The sequence below is a fragment of the Rhagoletis zephyria genome, unplaced genomic scaffold (assembly GCF_001687245.7).
Source record: "Rhagoletis zephyria isolate East Lansing unplaced genomic scaffold, Rhagoletis_zephyria_1.1 Rzeph_scaffold_01606, whole genome shotgun sequence".
Taxonomy (NCBI): domain Eukaryota; kingdom Metazoa; phylum Arthropoda; class Insecta; order Diptera; family Tephritidae; genus Rhagoletis; species Rhagoletis zephyria.
In genome coordinates, this window is record NW_016158690.1 from 86,469 (window position 1) to 106,395 (window position 19,927).

General features: G+C 37.2%; 5 protein-coding genes across 8 annotated transcripts; 3 read left to right on the forward strand and 2 right to left on the reverse strand.

The window, feature by feature from the left end:
• The first annotated feature begins 873 nt into the window (after window positions 1–873).
• LOC108364621 (zinc finger protein 177-like) lies at window positions 874–2,325 on the forward strand. The gene is made up of 2 exons (XM_017618369.1): window positions 874–1,416; window positions 1,486–2,325. The coding sequence occupies exons 1-2, from the start codon at window positions 1,051–1,053 to the stop codon at window positions 2,149–2,151; spliced, it is 1,032 nt and encodes a 343-aa protein (XP_017473858.1). The 5' UTR covers window positions 874–1,050; the 3' UTR covers window positions 2,152–2,325.
• Window positions 2,326–4,881: 2,556 nt separating this feature from the next.
• On the reverse strand, window positions 4,882–6,511 carry LOC108364614 (zinc finger protein OZF-like). Of its 2 annotated transcripts, XM_017618360.1 has the most exons (3): window positions 5,946–6,511; window positions 5,218–5,890; window positions 4,882–5,015 (listed from the first exon to the last, which is right to left on the reverse strand). In XM_017618360.1, the coding sequence occupies exons 1-2, from the start codon at window positions 6,381–6,383 to the stop codon at window positions 5,255–5,257; spliced, it is 1,074 nt and encodes a 357-aa protein (XP_017473849.1). In that variant the 5' UTR covers window positions 6,384–6,511; the 3' UTR covers window positions 4,882–5,015; window positions 5,218–5,254. The 2 variants fall into 2 exon arrangements, with proteins under 2 accessions (XP_017473849.1, XP_017473848.1); XM_017618359.1 differs by having other exon boundaries at window positions 4,882–5,890.
• An 85-nt stretch (window positions 6,512–6,596) lies between these two features.
• Window positions 6,597–8,651, forward strand: LOC108364612 (zinc finger protein 62-like). Of its 3 annotated transcripts, XR_001847785.1 has the most exons (4): window positions 6,597–7,112; window positions 7,193–7,983; window positions 8,049–8,074; window positions 8,163–8,651. XR_001847785.1 is itself a non-coding variant. In XM_017618357.1 (3 exons), exons 1-2 carry the CDS (start codon window positions 6,681–6,683, stop codon window positions 7,943–7,945), a joined length of 1,185 nt encoding a protein of 394 aa, XP_017473846.1. In that variant the 5' UTR covers window positions 6,597–6,680; the 3' UTR covers window positions 7,946–7,987; window positions 8,085–8,651. The 3 variants fall into 3 exon arrangements, 2 of the variants coding, with proteins under 2 accessions (XP_017473846.1, XP_017473847.1); XM_017618357.1 differs by lacking the exon at window positions 8,049–8,074 and having other exon boundaries at window positions 7,193–7,987; window positions 8,085–8,651; XM_017618358.1 differs by lacking the exons at window positions 8,049–8,074; window positions 8,163–8,651 and having other exon boundaries at window positions 7,193–7,710; window positions 7,775–7,884.
• A 96-nt stretch (window positions 8,652–8,747) lies between these two features.
• Window positions 8,748–10,449, reverse strand: LOC108364611 (zinc finger protein 583). The gene is made up of 2 exons (XM_017618356.1): window positions 10,347–10,449; window positions 8,748–10,288 (listed from the first exon to the last, which is right to left on the reverse strand). Exon 2 carries the CDS (start codon window positions 10,098–10,100, stop codon window positions 8,844–8,846), a length of 1,257 nt encoding a protein of 418 aa, XP_017473845.1. The 5' UTR covers window positions 10,101–10,288; window positions 10,347–10,449; the 3' UTR covers window positions 8,748–8,843.
• A 3,074-nt stretch (window positions 10,450–13,523) lies between these two features.
• LOC108364616 (uncharacterized) lies at window positions 13,524–18,405 on the forward strand (the record flags this gene model as incomplete). The annotated part of the gene is made up of 3 exons (XM_017618363.1): window positions 13,524–13,601; window positions 16,570–17,787; window positions 17,865–18,405. Coding segments are annotated over exons 2-3 (1,344 nt in total), but the record flags the coding sequence as incomplete, so codon positions are not given.
• Window positions 18,406–19,927: the final 1,522 nt, after the last annotated feature.

A 19,927-nucleotide genomic window follows, 5' to 3' on the forward strand; every position in this document is an offset into this window, starting at 1 on the left:
ACGAGTGGAACGTAAGTTTTCCAAGTAGTTTTCAGCGAAAACTGGTTTTCGTTTTACAGATTTTACATGGACGAAAACACATGTTTTAGGTCGAAAACTAGTTTTAGCAACGAAAACATGTTTTCGATGTCGGTCAGAACATGGTATTAAACTGGCTTTCGACCTAAACCTCGTGTTTTCGTCCATATAAAATCTGTCAAACAAAAATAGTTTTCGCTGAAAACTACTTGAAAACTCACGCTCCACTCATTCTAATCGGTGTCTGCACTGGCTTTTTTCAATTATTTATCGAAGTGGAAGTCACAGCCTAATTCTGAATACTCCCGGGGAGTTTGTTCTCCAGGAATTTGTATCTCCCGAGAAAGAAATCCTCAAATAACTCCCAGGGAGAAGCATTTTTCCCGAAAATTTGGGAGGAGGAAACACAAACTTCAAAAAAGCTGTTTGACACTTTTTTTTACAGCTCAACTCCACCATTTAATATAAAAAATCCTCACGGAATTTTTACTCATGATAGGAGGAAAGAGAAAAGAGAGAAAACTCCCAGAGAGTTTCAGAATCAGCCTGTTGTTTTATCATCCACGCCACTTCAGATTTATTGTTGATTGGCTGGCCAACTTAAAATAAGAAATAAGAAAAAGGTTAATGAAAAGAAAATGAAATAAAAGGATTTTTTGTTTTTTGTAGCAAAACTGTAAACCAAGGATATAAGAAATGTCAACGAAAACACTAACAGCCGATGTGAACAGCCTTCAGCCCACAATCCCAAAACTCGTTTCAAAGTGTTATCTTTTTTTTTTGGTGTAGCGTTTGTTATGGCCGGTGAATATGTTTTCGTTGTCGGTCAGAACATGGTATAAAGAACTTGCGAATTAAATCCATCGAGTTTAAGTATCGACCACTCGCATATTTATCGTTTTTCGCTCAACTATAGGCGAGCAAAAAAAACCTATTTTCCAAAACAATTGGCCGCTGGAATTGCTATAAACAATTATATCCAATATTTTGGTATATCACATTTGAAGAAGCAAAAGTTTGTACATTAGAAATATGGCTGCTGCTACAGTGCAAAAATTTCACTGCGGCGAAGTATTTATTACCACCAATTTTTCTATGATTCTGGAGTGTAAATCGTGCAATGAACAATTTGGTGTTTACACAACATTCTTGGATCACATATTTGAAAAACACTTCGATGATTGGAATGCATCGGAAAAGTCAAAACGCCAAAAACCTAAAAAAGTGGCGACCATTACTGAGCAGGAGATTCCTAAGCTTTCAACTGATGATCAATACGTAGAAATTGATTCCACAACTTTGAAGGAATTTATGCCGGAGAGTGAAGAGGACGATTTTATAACAGAAGTATTAACACCAATGGATGATGATGCAGTGGTTGTTGAAGCAAATGAAATCGTAAGCTTTGCATATTCCATTGTTATTTATCTTATATGTAAGTACTATGTACATAAAAAAATTTTCCAGGAGGGCCAACCCACTCCCAAAACTACAAAACCAGCTGTGCGACAGGTGGGTACTTCGGTGACTAGAAAGGATTCTACAGCCTCCGGCAGCGAACAAAAATATAAGTGCAGAATTTGTGGTTTCGCGGTTTCCGGCGCACATAACCTGCGTGGGCATGAACAACGGCACACTAATGTAAAGCCTTTCACATGTCTCAAATGTGACAAGGCATTTTATACCCGCACAGAACTGAATACACACACTAGGCGGCACAATGGCGACAAGCCTTTTGTTTGTGCTTATTGTGGCAAAAGTTTCATAACAGCTGGAATGTTAACTATGCATGAAAAGCGGCATCTTGGCCAGCGCCAACATAAATGCAATCAGTGTGAGAAGAGCTTCTATGAGGCTTTTCACCTACGAAATCACGCTGTTGTACATTCCCAGGAACGCAATTATGAATGCGAAACATGCCAGGCAAAGTTTTCTCGCAAGATAACATTACAGACCCATATGAAATTGCATGAAAATGCATTACGCTATGAATGCGTCATCTGCCATATGCGTTTCAATCAACGGCCTACGATGCTATGGCATGTGAAGAGTAAACATAACGTTCTGCGTGCTGACGCCGATAACAAAGGCCCTGCAAAAGGTGCTAATCCTATCGGAGATGCGTATGAGTGAAATTTCTTACATATTTGTATCAATAGGATTAAGTGATTCACATAGCAGTCGGGTTGAGTCTACATGATTGGAACGAAATAGATGTATATATATTTGTCCAAGGACTGTCGTACATGGGGAAATTTAACAATAAAATAAAAACATTAAAGGAAGGAAAAACGGAATTGTAACTGTTTGTACATACATATGTACATATGGCTCATTTACTTCAAAACTGTGATAACTCAAAAAAGCCAAACTCGAGAAAAACGGATTTTTAAATTAAATAGACCAAAAGATGGCGAGAACCACAAACTGATCCTTGAATCGCCTGTTTGTACAAATTATTGATTGCAGAACAAAACAGATATGCTTCCATAAGTATCTTCCAGTTCATTGATCAGGTGTGAGCAGGAGTGTTACAAATTAATATAAAAGTTACAAACAGTAACACAAAAACAATTGATTAAAAATTGACAGTTAAACATTTTATTTTCCTTTACACAATAAAGGTCATACAAGGACCAAGTACAGGGTTAGTCAACATTAGGTCCATTCCTTATCTTTTCTGACTAAAATCTGGAAAGTGTCAAGATGCAAGAGCGTAAAAAATGGTCACAAATAAATATTAGGTACGTTTGTTAAAATCTCCAGTAAAAAACATTCAACAGCAAAATTCCGGCGAAATGTCACCTGTGTTCTCACAAGAGAAAAACATCCAAAATAGTACGCGAACAGGAAATTTGTGTTCTCACAAGAGAAAAATATCCAAAATAAAGAATGTACACGAAAAAAACTGGTCGCACATAACCAAGCATAGCTCGGTTAATCATAACATTAAAATAAAAATCGGTAGACACTTAAAAAGCTGGAAGCATTTTCCACCTTACTGCATCATATCTTTTTAGTAACAAAAATCAGTGTAGAAACGAGGACCAAGAAAGAAATCGATCGCGAGTTAATATTGCGCAAAAAGCTGGAAAATCCCAGCATGTTCCATAACGACATCGCAAAAAAGCTAAAATTTCCAAAGTCTACCGTTACTTATGTGCTTAAAAAATACAATGAATGTTTATCTTTAAAAAGGAACCCTGGTAGTGGCAGAAAAAAAGGATTTGCTTGCGAAATTAAGGCAAAGGAAGTGTTATCTGCTTTTAAGAAAAATCCTGGACTTTCGGTAAGAGATGTCGGCAAAAAATTAAACATGTCGTCTTCGTATATACAAAAAGTATGCAAAACAGCAGGACTACGTTCTTACAAAGTGAATGCAGCACCTAATCGCAACGGTAAGCAAAATTTGTTGGCGAAACAATGTGCTCGGAAATTGTACGACAGTCTCATACAAAAATTTGGCTGTATTGTTATGGATGACGAATCGTACGTAAAAGCCGATTTTAAACAAATCCGGGGCCGCGAATTTCACACTGCAAATAAAAGAGGCAATGTTGCAGATAAATATAAAAACAAAAAGTTTGACAAATTTCCCAAAAAGTTTCTCATTTGGCAGGCAATTTGCCAATGCGGCTTCAAAAGTGATCCTTTTGTAAGCACTGGTACAATTAACCAAGAAATTTATGTTAAGGAGTGTCTGCAAAAGCGACTTTTACCTCTTATACGGCTTCATAAAGATCCAGTGCTTTTTTGGCCTGATCTCGCGATATGTCATTACGGAAAAATGGCTTTAGGATGGTAACATAGAAACAAAGTGTATTTTGTAGCAAAAGAGGTGAATCCACCTAATTGTCCAGAGCATCGGCCGATCGAAGCCTACTGGGCCGTTATGAAATCCAAACTTCTTATGACCCACAAAGCTGTAAAAAACGCACAACAATTCAAAAATAAATGGCAGCTGGTTTCCAAGGAAATCACTGAAACTTCTGTACAAGGGCTAATGAAGGACATAAAGTCAAAATTGCGATCGTTTCTGCCCTTCTTTTGACATTTTTCCTGTAGTACCTGGAATTAATATGATCTATGATAAAGTTAAGTCTTTATTTTAACTTACCTTTTTCTCCATCATAGAGTATTCACATCAAAGAATAATATGCCTGTTCATGTAGTCAAAAGTTATCAAAAATTAGGGGTCTTCATCAAAAGTAAATTTATCATTTTGATAAACGAACTGTCAAACTTTGTATGGANTGCGCGTTATGTACATCTGAAATTCTCATTTCGTGTTGGCAATAGCCATGAAAACCATAATGAACGTGCAACCCTGTGCCAAACTCGACATAACCACCTCCGAGCAAACTAAGCAGCCGCCATTTAATTTGGCAAACAAAAGTTTGTCTGCATAACACCGACCTTAGTGAGATAAATGAGAATGGGTTAGTTTCCATCACACAATTCTTGTAGGGTAGCCATATAATTTTAATAATAAACAGTTTTATGCAATTATTTACCAAGGTGTGTTCATGAAAGGAGGATAAACTGATAAATTTAAGCAATTTATCTCTTTATCACTTTAGATGAAGACCCCTACTATCTATGCAGTTTCGGTGTTCATGTATCCGAAAAACTTCCAAAGTAAGGAAAATTGAGAGAGCAAAATTACAGTTCTCTAGTAGGGGAAGTTACAAATTTTTACTGGCAGGGGAAGTTACAAGTTTTTACTGGACAAATTTATGCCAGTGAAAATTTGCAAGCGAAAAAAAACCAGCGGATCGCATGTTGCTGTGTGCCATTTAAACTAATAAGGAAATTATTTATGTGGTTTTTATAGTCGAAATTGACAACATAAACCTATTTAAATATAAAGTAAGACATGAAATACTGTTTTATTAAGAAATTTCTACGAATAAACCACAAATTTATCAGCTGTCATGAAAACCAATAGTTACTGGTTTTACGTTTACTTATAACCCTTACTAAGTAGAATTTTCCTGTGGTGCCAGAGAGAAGCGACAGAAGTATTTTTATTCTTTTTGCGTAAAAATGCATATTTCGCATTATAAAAATCGTGAACGTACTGCTCGTCTCGTTTATCGAATTATGACGAGCAGTACGTTCACGAATGCAATAATCCGAAATATGCATTTTTACGTAACGAGTTGTTCGTTCACGAATGTTACGATCCTGCGTCATTCCGTTTAAATAGACCCGAGCTGGTTATTTTAAATTAATGTTAGTCATATGCAGCATTTGCTTTCGCATCTACACGAAGCAATTTATGTTTACTCTTCACATGCCATAACATCATGGGCCGTTGATTGAAACGCATATGGCAGATGACGCATTCATAACGTAACGCATTTTCATGCAATTTCATATGGGTTTGCAATGTTATCTTGCGAGAAAACTTTGCCTGGCATGTTTCGCATTCATAATTACGTTCCTTCGTGTGTACAACAGCGTGTGTACGCAACTGACGACCATCAAAAAAGCATTTATCACATTCATTACACTTGTAATTTCGGACATTCAGATGACGTTTTTCGTGAATATTTAACCTGCCATTAGTTATGAAACTGCTCCCGCAATAGGTGCACACAAACGGCCGCTCACCGGTGTGCCATCTAATATGTGTATCCAATTCAGTGCGTGTGAAAAATCGTTTATTGCATTTGGTGCAAGGAAAAGGTTTGCTTGTCGAATGTCTTTTTTCATGCTTTCTCAAAATTGTAATTTGAGCAAATGTGTGGCCACATATCCTGCATTTAAATTTTCTATCTTCTCCCTCCCGAAACGTGCGAGATTTAATAAAAACTGGTCGATATTTGGAGCTAGTCGGGTCCGCATCAGAGTTTTGCACAGGCTTTGTCTAACGAAATAAATATACATATACAGATGTAGATAGCAGTTATAAAACTTCTTACATTTCGTTTAGTCCGAGTAGTTTCCTTTCGGCTTTTTATTTTAGATGGGCACAAAGTTATTTCTGTTGACACATAGGCACCTTCGAATTCGTCAGTATCTCCGAACTGGTTAACTTCAGAAGAATGTCCTCTTTCGCTTACCTCATTTGTTGTAAGGGCCTCTTTAGATTCTGCCAACAAGTTAATACATTTCTGTTGTATGTCATCTTCACCTGTATCCAATGAGTTTAGTATATTTTCGTCGTCATATTCCGTCAATTCATCTTGGGTTTCATTAAATTTATCAACTTCGTCGAAATGTTGATCGAAGATATGGTTCAGGAACTTGTCATAAGCGGTGTATTGCTGCCAACAAAATTTGCACTCCACCATCATGAGGTAGTTATTCGTTATAAAAACTTCTCCACAATGCTGTCTTTGCTGTGTTGCTGCAGCCATACTTATTGTGTCTTAAACTCGACTTTTAAAACAAGATAAAACTAAACACCCAGCGCCTCATAAAAAACTTGAAATTTCTTGGCGTAAATAGTGATGTCGGAAAAACATCGATGAACCCAAAATATCGATGTTTTGCTTCGATGCATCGAAAACAACAAACAAAACTACGATACAATTAAATCGTAAATTACACAAAAATAATCGATTAATTTAATCAAATGATTAATCGCTGCCATACCTACGCATTTGTATTTTGGTTTGTCTTGTAATAAAAATTCGGTTAAGGACACAATAAGTATGGCGGCAGCGATACAGCAAAGACAGCATTGTGGGGAAGTTTTTATAACGAATAACTACCTCATGATGGTGGAGTGCAAGTTTTGTTGTGAGCAATTCACCGCTTATGACAAGTTCTTGAACCATATCTTCAATCAACATTTCGATGATGTTGATAAATTTAATGGAAATGTAGATGAATCGACGGAATATGATGACGAAAATATCCTAAACACGTTGGATACAGGTGAATATGATATGAAGTTTATTGGCATGTTGACGGGATGTAATGAGGCCCTGAAAACAAATGACATAAACGAGAGTAAACATTCTGCTGAAGTTAGCCTGCCCGAAGACAAAGAGAAGTTAGATGGTAGCTATGTGTCCACAGAAATAACTCTGTGTCCATCTAAAATAAACAACAAAAACGGTACTAGTCAGACAAAGGGAAATGTAAGACGCTTTTTAATTTCTTATTAAAATTGTTACATATTTATGTACATATATATATATATATATATATTCCTTGTTAGACACACCCTATGAAAAATCCTGGTAAGGATCCCATAAGCTCCAAGTATCGACCAGTTGCTATTAAATATCGTACGTTTCCTGAAGGAGAAGATAGAAAATTTAAGTGCAGGATATGTGGCTATGCATTTGCACAAATGCACATTTTGCGCAGTCATGAAAAACGGCATTCCACAAGCAAACCTTTTCCCTGTACGAAATGCAATAAACGATTTTTCACACGCACTGAATTGGATACACATATTAGATGGCACACCGGTGAGCGGCCGTTTGTGTGCACCTATTGCGGGAGCGGTTTCATAACTAATGGTGCGTTAAATATTCATGAAAAACGTCATCAGGATAAACGAAATTACAAGTGTGATGAATGTGGAAAACGCTTTTTTGATGGTTACCAATTGCGTACACATGCTGTGGTACATACGCGGGAACGTAATTACAAGTGCGAACAGTGCGAAGCCACATTTACCAGGGTCAAATCACTGCGAAATCATATGAAGTTGCATGAAAATGCTTTACGGTACGAATGCAACATTTGTAATATGCGCTTTAATCAGAAACCTTCCTTAATATGGCATGAAAAGAGCAAGCATGCTATAATGCGGGGCGGAACCAATGGAGCAAGTAAGGTTCCGGACGCGGGAATATATACGGAAGTGGCTAATATCTCCGAGACAGAGGACGAAAGTAAGCGTTGCGATTTAGAATTTGAAGACGCCGATGCGAATACGATAACGACGGTAGAGGCACTCTAGGAGACAGAAAGTGACACGGTGGTGGAATTTCCTTCGAAATAGNGATAACGACGGTAGAGGCACTCTAGGAGACAGAAAGTGACACGGTGGTGGTTCCTTCGAAATAGCGTGACCGAAAAGGTGTTATTGGTAAGAATACCGTGACCGAAAAGGTGTTATTGGTAAGAATACCACATATACACATATGTATGTAGGACATTAAGCTGGGTCTATCTAGAGATCGACGCCCGAAATTGCTTTCGAAGTACAACAATGGGTCTATATTATGATATATTGCGCCGCTTTAATGAAAATATATGTATATATACATACATATGTCAATTTGGAAACAAATTCTTATCGAAATATAATGTACATATGTACATACATACATATATAGATATGCGCCAAGAAAGGATAAGACGAAGCCGTATGTATAATTTAATTCGTGTATGTGTTTACTTGGATATTTTAGTTCATAAATATATTAACTTGAATTCATTATTCGTTCTACATATGTATGCATTTGAGAAAATATGTATGTATGCTCAATGCTAAATATTCTAGAACATATTCTCAAAATTGCAATATACTATGTATGTTTATGTACATATATACATATGTATATACCTGCATATAATATGATATCTTTGCAGCTTTGAATATGTATATTTAATATCCTCAATAATAAAAAATTCTTCCAAATTTGGAACTTGAAGATCCTTCACATATTTGGTATTCTTTAAATTAGTTATTTTTTTATTTATCAATGGAAATTTTGTTAATACATCATTTCATCAAATGTACGTATGTATATACATACATATATATAGTATATTACTTTCGTATCAATTTTTAATAGCGTAATTAAGTTTTGGAAATTATTGAAAATTTTTACCGAGTGTCAGCTTTTCTATACTTAATTATCGCTATTGACTACTGTAATTTCATAACAAAGATCATCTGCTTGTGTTTGCAACTCCAATTGATCCTGTGAATGTGTTCCGAAATGTATTTGCTTTTGTTCTATTTCTTCATCAAGTTGATCGTCCTCTTCCTGTTGCTCTAACAGCAATTGCTCCTCCTCTGCATGCTGCTGTAACAATTGCTCTTCTTCCAATTTTCTTTGTGTGTTATTTCGACACTGTATGGAACGTTTATGTGCATCAAAGTAGCTGATATCTGTAAACTCTTCTTGGCAAATTTCGCATTGAAAGTATTTTTGGTTAAGATGCAGTAGCTTACGATGCCGCGCCATCTTGTGTGCATCACGGCATTGCATGCCACAAAACGGGCATACCAACATTCGGCGATTACCCATATGCACGTTGCGTACGTGCTCCTGAAGCGAGAAATTCTTGTAGTACGCTTTGGGACAGTGTTCGCATTGGAAGCGTCTCATCTTTTCGTGCGTAGACTCGCGATGCCGCTTCAACATCGTGTTTTGTGAAAAAGTTTTACCGCAAATCTCACAAATGTGTTCTTTTTCCTGATGCCGCCGCTGATTGTGCACACGTAAGTCTTGTTTGGTTGAAAAGTATAGCTTGCATGGTTCGCACACATACGGCCGAATGCCCATGTGACGCCGAGAATGACCAGCCAAGTAACTGTGATCTTTGTATGATTTGTCACAATAGATGCAGGCATAGCGGTTAGTGCCGGGCACAAGATGTGTTTTTAAATGGGCAGAGAGTTTCGATTTGTGCATCACATCGGGGCAAATGCCACATTCGACAGGTAGTTTTTCGTCCGTATCAGTGTTCGATAAGGAAAATTCAACAATGGGAGTCTCGTCAACATCATAGTCGACTATGTTGGCTACAAGTTCGTCAAAGAGGAGGTAACGTTTAGGGCCTTTAGGTGCTTCATTAGGAGGAGAATGTGCCACCTCTGGCTTCTCTTCAATGTCTTCCTCTTTAATCAGCTCTACATTGGCCGGTAGTGGCTCATCCTCTATTTCCACAAGGCTCTCGGCCACTTCATAACCCTGTTCAGTGTCATCTTCCTCGATTACCTCCATTATAATCGATTCTGGCTTTATTATAATGTCTTCCAGCTGTTCCACCTCCACCCCGTCTTCATCTTCGTATATAAAGGTCTCTTCCTCCACAGAGTCGCAATCCTTAGTCAGCTCATACTCGATGAACCCGTCAATTTCCACAACACCGTCGCACATTTTGTTAACAACTTCTTTGCGAGGGAGTTTTCGTTAATTATTTGCTTTATATTACTAAATATTTCGTAAATTCTTCAACAGCGTAAGCAAAATCGTGTGAAAGTGATGCAATGAAAAGCCTTAATGATATTAGTGTCATCCGGTTACTTGCGCTTTGCGAGTATTCGAGACACAACACAAATAACTTTCTGCACAATAAATTTATTAAATTAATTTGTTTACAAACTTTTGCACAATTGGATGTACCGATAGGGCTTGCTGTATAAAAAAGTACTTTGCAATCGCGACCGTGATGAGTAGATTCCTGGCTTTTCACTTTTAATGCGTCACTGCCGTAGGGATGCCGAAAAAGATCGATGCATCGAAAATATCGATACATATCGTTTGACAGCACTTTTCGGAGTGACACCCAAGTCGCACACCGATACCTGCAGCTAAGCAGTCCCAAATCTATTGTGACTTGTACGTTGTCGGTGACAGAAGGGAAATGGAAAAGCGGAATTTCCTGTTCGCTAAAAGTATTTCCTCTAACCTCCAATTTAAAGAACTAAATTCAGTTTCGTGTGGAATAACTTACATAAAAACTTGCACGAACGAGAATGCGTATTTGAACTGAAAAGTTGCGACTTGTGATAGCTGCTGATAAATAAGATGCTTATAAACTTAAAGGGAAGTGATTACAAAGGTATATACATATGTACTCTTAAGTTTATCACCGAGTAGATAATTTCAGGAGCTAAAAGCCTTTCCAAAAGGTCAACAGGCCTTCCACTCTACATTCGTTTCTCCTTTCATTTTTGTATGGAGTGGCACAAATTGAAGGCTTTCGCTACCCATAAAAGGGCTTCCAGAAGGGCATTTTGTAAGACGTATTTCAGAATGCCTTTTGGGGGAGTTTTTATGTATAAAACTGCTTCTTTAATTCATAAAAATCATACTTCTTTAAGGTATTTATTTAAGGTTCATATCAATTATTTTTTTTTGCATTCGCGTAAATTGCAAATAGAAAACGACCTACAAGCCATGCAGGCAAGTNTCATACTTCTTTAAGGTATTTATTTAAGGTTCATATCAATTATTTTTTTTGCATTCGCGTAAATTGCAAATAGAAAACGACCTACAAGCCATGCAGGCAAGCATTTTTTTCAGTCCTTTTTGGGTAGGCCTTTCGGAATGACTTCTTTGAAGAAGGCCTACCTAAATTATCTTCTGGGCAATTAGTGTTCAACGTTCATCACAGCTAGTTAACTTTGTTGTTGCTTCACATACAAATTTTTCGTTAAGCTAGCGGATGGTGGGCAGAGAAGTGACCAAGCGAAGGCGGCTAATATGGAGTTCCCCGAATTGACAAGTGCATAGGAAAATTCTAATATTATATAAATCGCTCTAAACTTGCTCAAAGTATTACAATCTCGTAAAACTTCCGCTAAGCATTCTGGTAAGCTTGTAACGTTTTAGCCAGTTTCGTTTTTAACGGATATGTATGAACATACATAAGTTACAACTTCTCACGCCCTATCGCTAGCGAAAAGAACACTGAATCTAGCAACCCACCGCTTTTCTACTTCACAGTTAAGGTGCTTGCACTTGGCTTGTATTACACACATATGTATATATTTCTCCATTTCTTCACATAATAATTATACGCTCCCATTGTGCGATCGTAATGTTAAATGCTTTTAAATATGTATGTATGTCCATACATAAGTGTTTGTTGCTGTTGTTTTAATGTGACACCCAACTCTTAGCTCTGACTGTGGCCGCGTGCAATGAACGCATTAAAAGTGACTGTTTCTTGTTTTTACTGCTGCATGCAAGTTTGAATGTAAATACATATGTGAAATTTAGCAAAAGCTAATGACTTCTTTAGCTAACGCTTCTGACGATGCGCTAACNTGTTTCTTGTTTTTACTGCTGCATGCAAGTTTGAATGTAAATACATATGTAAAATTTAGCAAAAGCTAATGACTTCTTTAGCTAACGCTTCTGACGATGCGCTAAGTGCTTTCGGAAGTTGGCAGTAACTAGATCCGAATAGTACTGCATCTCCAAGTATTTCATATTGACGGTAATGCGGCACGGGTTCGTTTTCCATAACAACAACAAGCCACGCCGGCACAAGTATGGTGTGACTAATGCGAGTTATAAAACCTGATAAAATTGTAGACTAAAGATTTTTCAAGTACCGCACACCTTGCCGCCACCACAGACTTCATTCTGTTATTCATTCATACTAGCGTGGATAGTACATAAGTACCTATGTACATATAAACTTGATGCGGCGCCTAGCTTACGGCCGATTGTACATATACGCCGCATCTGCTGCCTAGGTTTAAACCCTCAACTGCTTAGGCATTTTACTGCTACTGCTGTTGTTAGATTTTTACCTTCTTTTTGCAAGATATTTGTTGTGTGGATTTTCTGCAGCGCCACCGCAACTGCTACTCCGTTTGGCTTTACTATTGCTCTACTGCCGCTACTGTTGACTGATGGCAACTTTTCCAGCGCACGAATAACATCTGCATTTCTTTCAAGCCGCTCGCTCGCTAGCTCCGCTTATTATATTTTCACACTTGGCAGCGTCTAGTCGTTTGTTTTGTGCGCGTCAGCTTTTGCGTTTGGCTTTTCATCTAGTGTTTGGAATCGCGCCTTGTATGCATTTACATACATACATAGTAAGTTTTGCATTTCGCATTATATGCTTAGCTTCTTACGAATATTTCACGGCTTAAGACCGTCAGTTGTTTCCGTTCGTTTGCCATCACTTGCTGCACCATCTTGCGACTCTGGTAGCTTTTGATTAACTTCGATTGCAATTTTTTTATTACCGACCGCGCCGACCGAAAATGTTATGAGTTTGCATAGAAATGTGTTTATAAATTTTGTAAAAATATTCCGCGCTCATTAAGTGAGTGATTAGTTGATTAGCGGTTGATTAGTGAGTGAAAATTTTGGGGTTTTAAGAAGGACTATCTAATGCAGAGAAATGTTCAAAAGCACCGATACTACAAGACTCGATAAAATAGTGTCCAAAAGCAGAATTGAAATTAAATTTTAGAGCTGTGTTTGGTGAATACGGTTGGAAAAAAAATTTTTAATAAGGTAATTACAATATTTTTGTACTTACCTACAAGAGAGCTAACTAAAAAAAAAAGAAAAAAATAGCACGATATTTTTGCACAAATCAATTCAATTAACGTAAATATATTTTTGTTCATAATTATATTCACTAACCAAAAAACTACTGCTTTACCTATTTTTGTATTAATTGCGTTGAATCTGTACGGTCCATTTTTGTGCTAGCTCCCTAAAGATCTAGACACATATCCATATATATTATTATTATATTAGGCTAAAAATTAATTCATAGTATATCGTCATCAGCAATGCAAAGAACTGTATTAACATCGTTGATTTCTTATAGAAATGCGGAAAAGCTTCAAAATCTTAAAGCCAAAACATATATCCTCTTGGGAAAAATATTTGGAATATTAAATGGAGGTGAGAAAAATGTCACTAAAAGCCAGTTTTACCAGTTTCTAAACTAATACCTCTTCGCATAAAAAATATGTCGATAACAAAACTATTACTAGTTATTGTGTTAATAATTTAACCTGCCGGTACCTTAGAATTCTATAAAAATATGTTGAAAATAAAAAATAAAAAATTGCTTTTTAATGTTAATAAATTAAAAAAATATCTTACACTAAAATCAGGTGATGTATACACAAAAACATAAAAAAATCCCCTTTGAAATTGATGATACATAGCCTCTTTACCAATAAAAACGTGGCAACCCTCATCGAAAATATTTGTGGATTAAGGTTCTCAAAAATCTATATTAAGATGTTTTAGTTAAATTTTGTAGATGCGAAAATAAGTGGCGACCTTACACTTATATCCTTAGGGATAGGCAAAGCCTTGTTTATAAGAGCCTTCTTTTAGTAACCTTGAATAGTATTATTATATCTTAATTTTTTAAATATTAAATTAAATAACAAAACAAGCGAAACTAGAAGTAGGGGCCACCCTCGATAAAAGGGTTTTGCGGTAACAAACAAAAAAAAAAAAAATATTCAGACGAATTGATAACCTCCTGCTTTCCGAATGGAAAACGATAAGTTCGATAAGTTTCAGAACATCGAATCATTTTATGTCCTTCCATAAAAATGACGGATCATTCTCTCTTGCCGTTTTTTTTTGTTTTTATATTGTTTCATCTTTGCAATGCCTAATTACAAAACTCTATAAAAAAAAATTCTATAAAAATCTCTAAAACAGATGCATTTAGTATTAACAACGCTTTTTTCACACGCTGTCTGCGCGATGATATTGAATGTAATTAACTGCCCGTGGCAACTTTTGAAACAAAAAATGTGTAAAAAAAATAAAAAAATGTAAATGCCCCAATAAAAGGTCCAACATTTTTATAGAAAACCGCTACGTCATGCCTAATCATTTCGCACNAAAAATGTGTAAAAAAAATAAAAAAATGTAAATGCCCCAATAAAAGGTCCTATGATGCGCCAACATTTTTATAGAAAACCGCTACGTCATGCCTAATCATTTCGCATAAGTATTGCAATAGCTGAAGATTTCAATTGAGCGAACGCTAGAGGCCAGTACGAAGACAAATTATTATGTCAGTAGTGATCAGTGAACATTGACCGATGATGATGTCCAGCATGATGCCGATGGAGATGGCCAGACAAAAAAAAAGCGTGCAGTCATCATGAAGTAAAATAAATAAAAATCAAAAGATGACAATTGAGGAAAAACAATAAAAAAATGGAGATGATGTGTAGCATTTTTGCTTATGCATGAAATCTGTTAATGAAATACGTAACTACTACTTGGATTTGACAAGTTAATCGTTTGGTTGGCGACCAAATGGCCTCAGGCGTACATTATCGATTGAATGCAAAAGAATAAATGTGCAATATAAATGTAAAGACACATAATAGGAAACAGTTATTATATAAATAATAATATAGTATAACTCATATATGTATATACATTAGTATGGATCACTCTCCATAAAAAAATCGGAATTATAAAATTTATTATATTTTATTACTTCCGCCAAAATATTTCGGCAAAATATTAAGATTTACGTGAGCGGCGGAATTATTAATATACATAGTTATACAGGTTTTATAATTTCGTTTTTTTTTTGTGTGGCACCCTAATATGCATACATACATACATATGTATGTTTGTTTATGGCACATTTTTATATTAATCTAGCGGCATATTAATTTCGAAATTCGCCCCAAGCTAAATTGATTACACATATTCGTTCACGCCTTATTGTTTACTCCGCTTTTTGCCACCTCTTATGCAGTTTCTCGGATGGATTAGCTCATCAACAGATGTGGTGTAAACTATTGACTGCTTGTTTTCAGCTCATCTTAAAGCAAATGCACATGGCAATATTAATAAGTACGTGTACTATTTTATGAATAAATAGTCAAATACTAAGAAAAAATCAATGACGGTGATGGTCACATAAATCAAAATATGTGCCTTTGAAGGTTTCGCGCAAGCGTAGTGTTTTCATTTAAAATATTTGTGCATGGTATTAACATTTCATGGACATATGTGTGGCACGCTTCTCTAAATACAATTAGCTGTAATGAAAAACCCACAAATTTTGGAGTACTAACAACCAAAAACACGGCTCTATTAAGATAACAGCCACCGTAGAATGCAGAAACGAAGGGCAACAAGATATATACATATTGACTTTATATCCATTTATGTACATATATATCGATATTGAAAAGTTTGATTTTAGTGAGAAATAGTAAAGAATAGAACCGTACTTTCCGAACATAAAAAAGAGTTAGCGAACAAGTAATTTTTAGCAAAAAAAACCTGACTTAAAAAAAAAATATATATATATGGCTCATTCCATCTCAAATCACCCAGGCCGGGGGAAAGTGAATTTAAGTTTGCGATAAAACTCACAGGGATTGTTCCTTGAACAATTTAAGGAGACACGTATTTTTTCTTTTTGCTCAGAAATGCGAATTTTTCGAATAATGAATTTTTTATCTATCTCACGTACATTAGAATAATAATAAAGTTAATGTTTTTCATTTCTAATAATAATTTTATGTAAATTTTTTTTTCGTGTGGCTCGTTGTAGCATTTAGAATTTACATGTGGCTCTCTTCGGCCTCGGCCTTGCCCACCCTTGTTATATGTTATTGTAAGTTTACATCTGTTAAAGAATGAACCTGCATACAACTTTTTTTTTGAAAATACATAGACGATATGAGTTGGATAGCGGTCAATGATTAATGATAATAACAGATTGGCGCTTACACAATATGTTAGTGTTTGGCTGAGCTTTTGGCGCACTGCCAACTACTACACCACAGCTGTCAATGATTACATATTCTTATTTAAAATTTTTTTTTGCGATAAAATAGCTAATTACTCCATTTTTTTCTTTATTTTTTAGGTTGTCTGATTTAGAATTATATACAATACCGCAACGCAGAACATCTGATAGACTTGAACGAATCGCCCAAGCGCGACAACTGGAAGTGTCTAATAAGCCGTATCGAAGTAAAATATGTGAGACAACGCGTTGGAAAAACTTCTGCAACCTTTATTAGCGAGGCGTAAGAACAACATACTAAGCCAACAAAAAAAGAAAAAAAAAAAAAAAATACGGTTAACCGCATATAAACTAAGCAACAGCATTAAGATTGTAATTGTCAACCCGACTTGTACGTACATAATTACCTCAAACCATAAACCACAAGTGCAGCTAACATTTAACCGCTAATAACATAAACAACTGTTAACGGTAGTTTATTGTTGTAGTAATTGACTAGCGTTACACACACACACACACACACATTGAAGTACTCATGTTCTTGCAACGGTGGCAAATGACAGTCAGCGCGTTACAGCTGCCGCTGGTCTTGTCACTGTTGCTCATGTGTCACGGTGCCTGGACAAAGAGAACGACAAACGAAGCTACAGCCAAAGCTGCCAATGCAGCAGATGGTTTAAAAGTCGCCGCGTCGCCAACACGAGTACCCTTGGTAGCTGTACCACTGGTTTCGTCATCGGAAGCCACACTTCTAACAACACGTCGCCTGTTTCCGCCATCAACGTCCTCATTTACGCCGCGACGCCAAGAACGCGCACGACACCGCTATGATGAAGAAGTAGCGGATGTGGAGGTGGCGCCGCCCCCACAAGTGGCCACTTCTGCTGACGCCAAAGCGACTAAAAGTGGCCGCAATCTAGGCAACTTGCCGAAGAAGCGCTACAAAGTGCTCGCGGTGCATACAAATTGTACGCGCGACCTTTTCTCGATGCGCATCGATTTGAATCGCGATTTCCGTGGCCTTGTCTATGCCAAGGACTTTCCGTTGGAGTGCAGCGCACGCGGCAACGCACAACAAAATGTCACACTGCGTTTGCCCACATCCGGTTGTGGTGTACGCGCTGAGCCGCGCGCTGATGGCGTGATGGAGCTTTCGGTGCGCGTGATGCTGCAAATGGAGCAGAAATTGCGGCAGAGTTCGGATATCTTGCGTACAGTGCGTTGCAAGTTGCCGCCAACGGCAATGGGCATGATGGTGGGACCTGCAGCGGGCATGGTGGGCAAGCGGGCGAGACTCAAAGCGGGTGGTCAACAGCGAAAAGTTGCGCAGAATTACAGGTAAGTGGGAGTTACACGCGATGTGGGCTACGCGGAGCTAAAACCTAACTGATTGTTTCGGTTTTCTTTCTACCCAGAAACGGGCGAATGCGCACGCTTATTGCGTCACTAAGCAAGGGTGATAAAAATGACGCTACGACAGCTAACAATGAAGATTTCACCGATGCGCCACAAACGGATGTGCCTGCTGTTGATTTGAAAGAACACCAGCAACAGCAGCAACAACCAGTAGAAGAAAAAGGCCAACAAGAACCGGAAATAAGCGCGACCTCCAAAACTCCTGAGTCAACAGCAACTGCAGCAGTGCCCACGAATGCCGCTACTGAAAGCGGCGATGGCGGTGATGACGCTGCCGATAGCAATGCCAGCGATGGCGTTCGTGGCGCTTCAACCAGCACAGCCAGCAACAGTGCCACTCCGCGCGTGCGCATTTGGCTCGAGCTGGGCGGCCTTGATGGTTCCGGCGCGGTGGAAGTGGGCCAAGCCACAATGTTAACTGTACGCGCCATAGTACCAGGTTCGATGGGTGTGCGCGTAGTGGACTGCGCGGCGCTCGATGGACTGGGCGATTCGAAACAACAGTTGCTGGACGAGCGTGGCTGCACAGTTGATGAACAGGTAAGTGGGTGTTGGTAGTGTGTGTAGCTTAATAAAATATTTAAGTTAATGGAAAATTTTAGTTGCTCACCGATTGCAAAGTTAACCGAGGCTAAATCGAGTTTTATAATTCTTGTGCACAGCAGCTTTTCGATATACGTATGTATGCATGTATGTATGTATATGTGAGCCATCAACTCTTTTTGGTCACATTACCATCTGAGAAATGCACACTAATTTTGTTTATTTTTTCAACTGTGGAAAATCAATGACCTCGAGTTCGTTTAATTAAATAAATTAATGCTTTAAATTTTGTACTCGTATGTAAATACATTTCTACCTAATTATTCAAACGAATTATCCACTAAGCTAAGCTGCTGCGTTCATTATTTCTTTGCCAAATTTATTTATACGCAAACCCCCAATCTCTTTTTCTTAATTTTTCTAGCTACCGTTATTTTGCTAGAAGCCGTTTTGTGCCTGTGAAAAATTAAGGTGATTAGTAAAGCTTTCATCTAGATGTTTAATGATTAACTTTGCATAGTTGCTATTACGGAAAAGAAAATTAGGGAAGGTGTACATTAGAGCGTACCAGGAAAAAAATTCACTGTACACCACTGAGACTAAAGAAAAGCTTCTTGACATCAAATACGCAGTTCTAGTACTTACGCGCCAGATCTCAGTTCCAACCACCCTAATGCCAGTAAATTAAAGTTCTTCAAAATTAATTAAACTTTTGCTAAGGAACTATTTTCATTATTCCAGGTAGGTGTCACCGAAAAATGTACAACGGCGAGCCCTAGGTTCAGCCATGAAAAAAAAAACTGTTTGCGAAATTTCCCTGCAAAAATACTTTCGACTCAGTGAGGGGTGTAAGTCGAACTGTTTTGGTTTGCTTTTAAGGTGGTTGTATGGTCTAATGAACATACATAAATACATATGTACAGGCATACATATGTATGTAGCAACATAGAAAAACAAACTTTCATTTTTAATTGAAACTTGTTAGCCCCCTTCTTGTTTTTTTTTGCTTCAACTTTCATTCTGAAGTTAAGCAGAAAGAGGCTTTGTAACTTTTGGCCATCTTTAATGCCACTGTTTCAATTGCTATTATTTGAATTAGCGTGACATTTCTTTCACAATTGTTGCATACAAATATCGCTACACACTAAATTTGGGGTTTTCATTTTAACTATTTTTTAATTATTCGTAGACACATCACAGTATTTTTATTGTATTAATTTCATTTAATTTAATGATTAACGGCCCAGCTTTTATTATTGGGCTACCAATACGTTCAGAGCTGCATTGTAACTCCACTAGTTCATTTCTTTACCAACCTAAAACTCTCATAATAAGTTCTAATACATGTATGGAATTGTTCTTCACTTTTGTTGATTATACTCACTAGCTGATTTTGTTATGGTAATAAGATTGAAATGGTGCCAAAAGTTTTCTATAAGTAGTATGACAGACAAAATTCGTATTTAGTGCAGTGAAAGTGTGAAATTTCTTACTACATGGTTATATTGTTATTAAGACC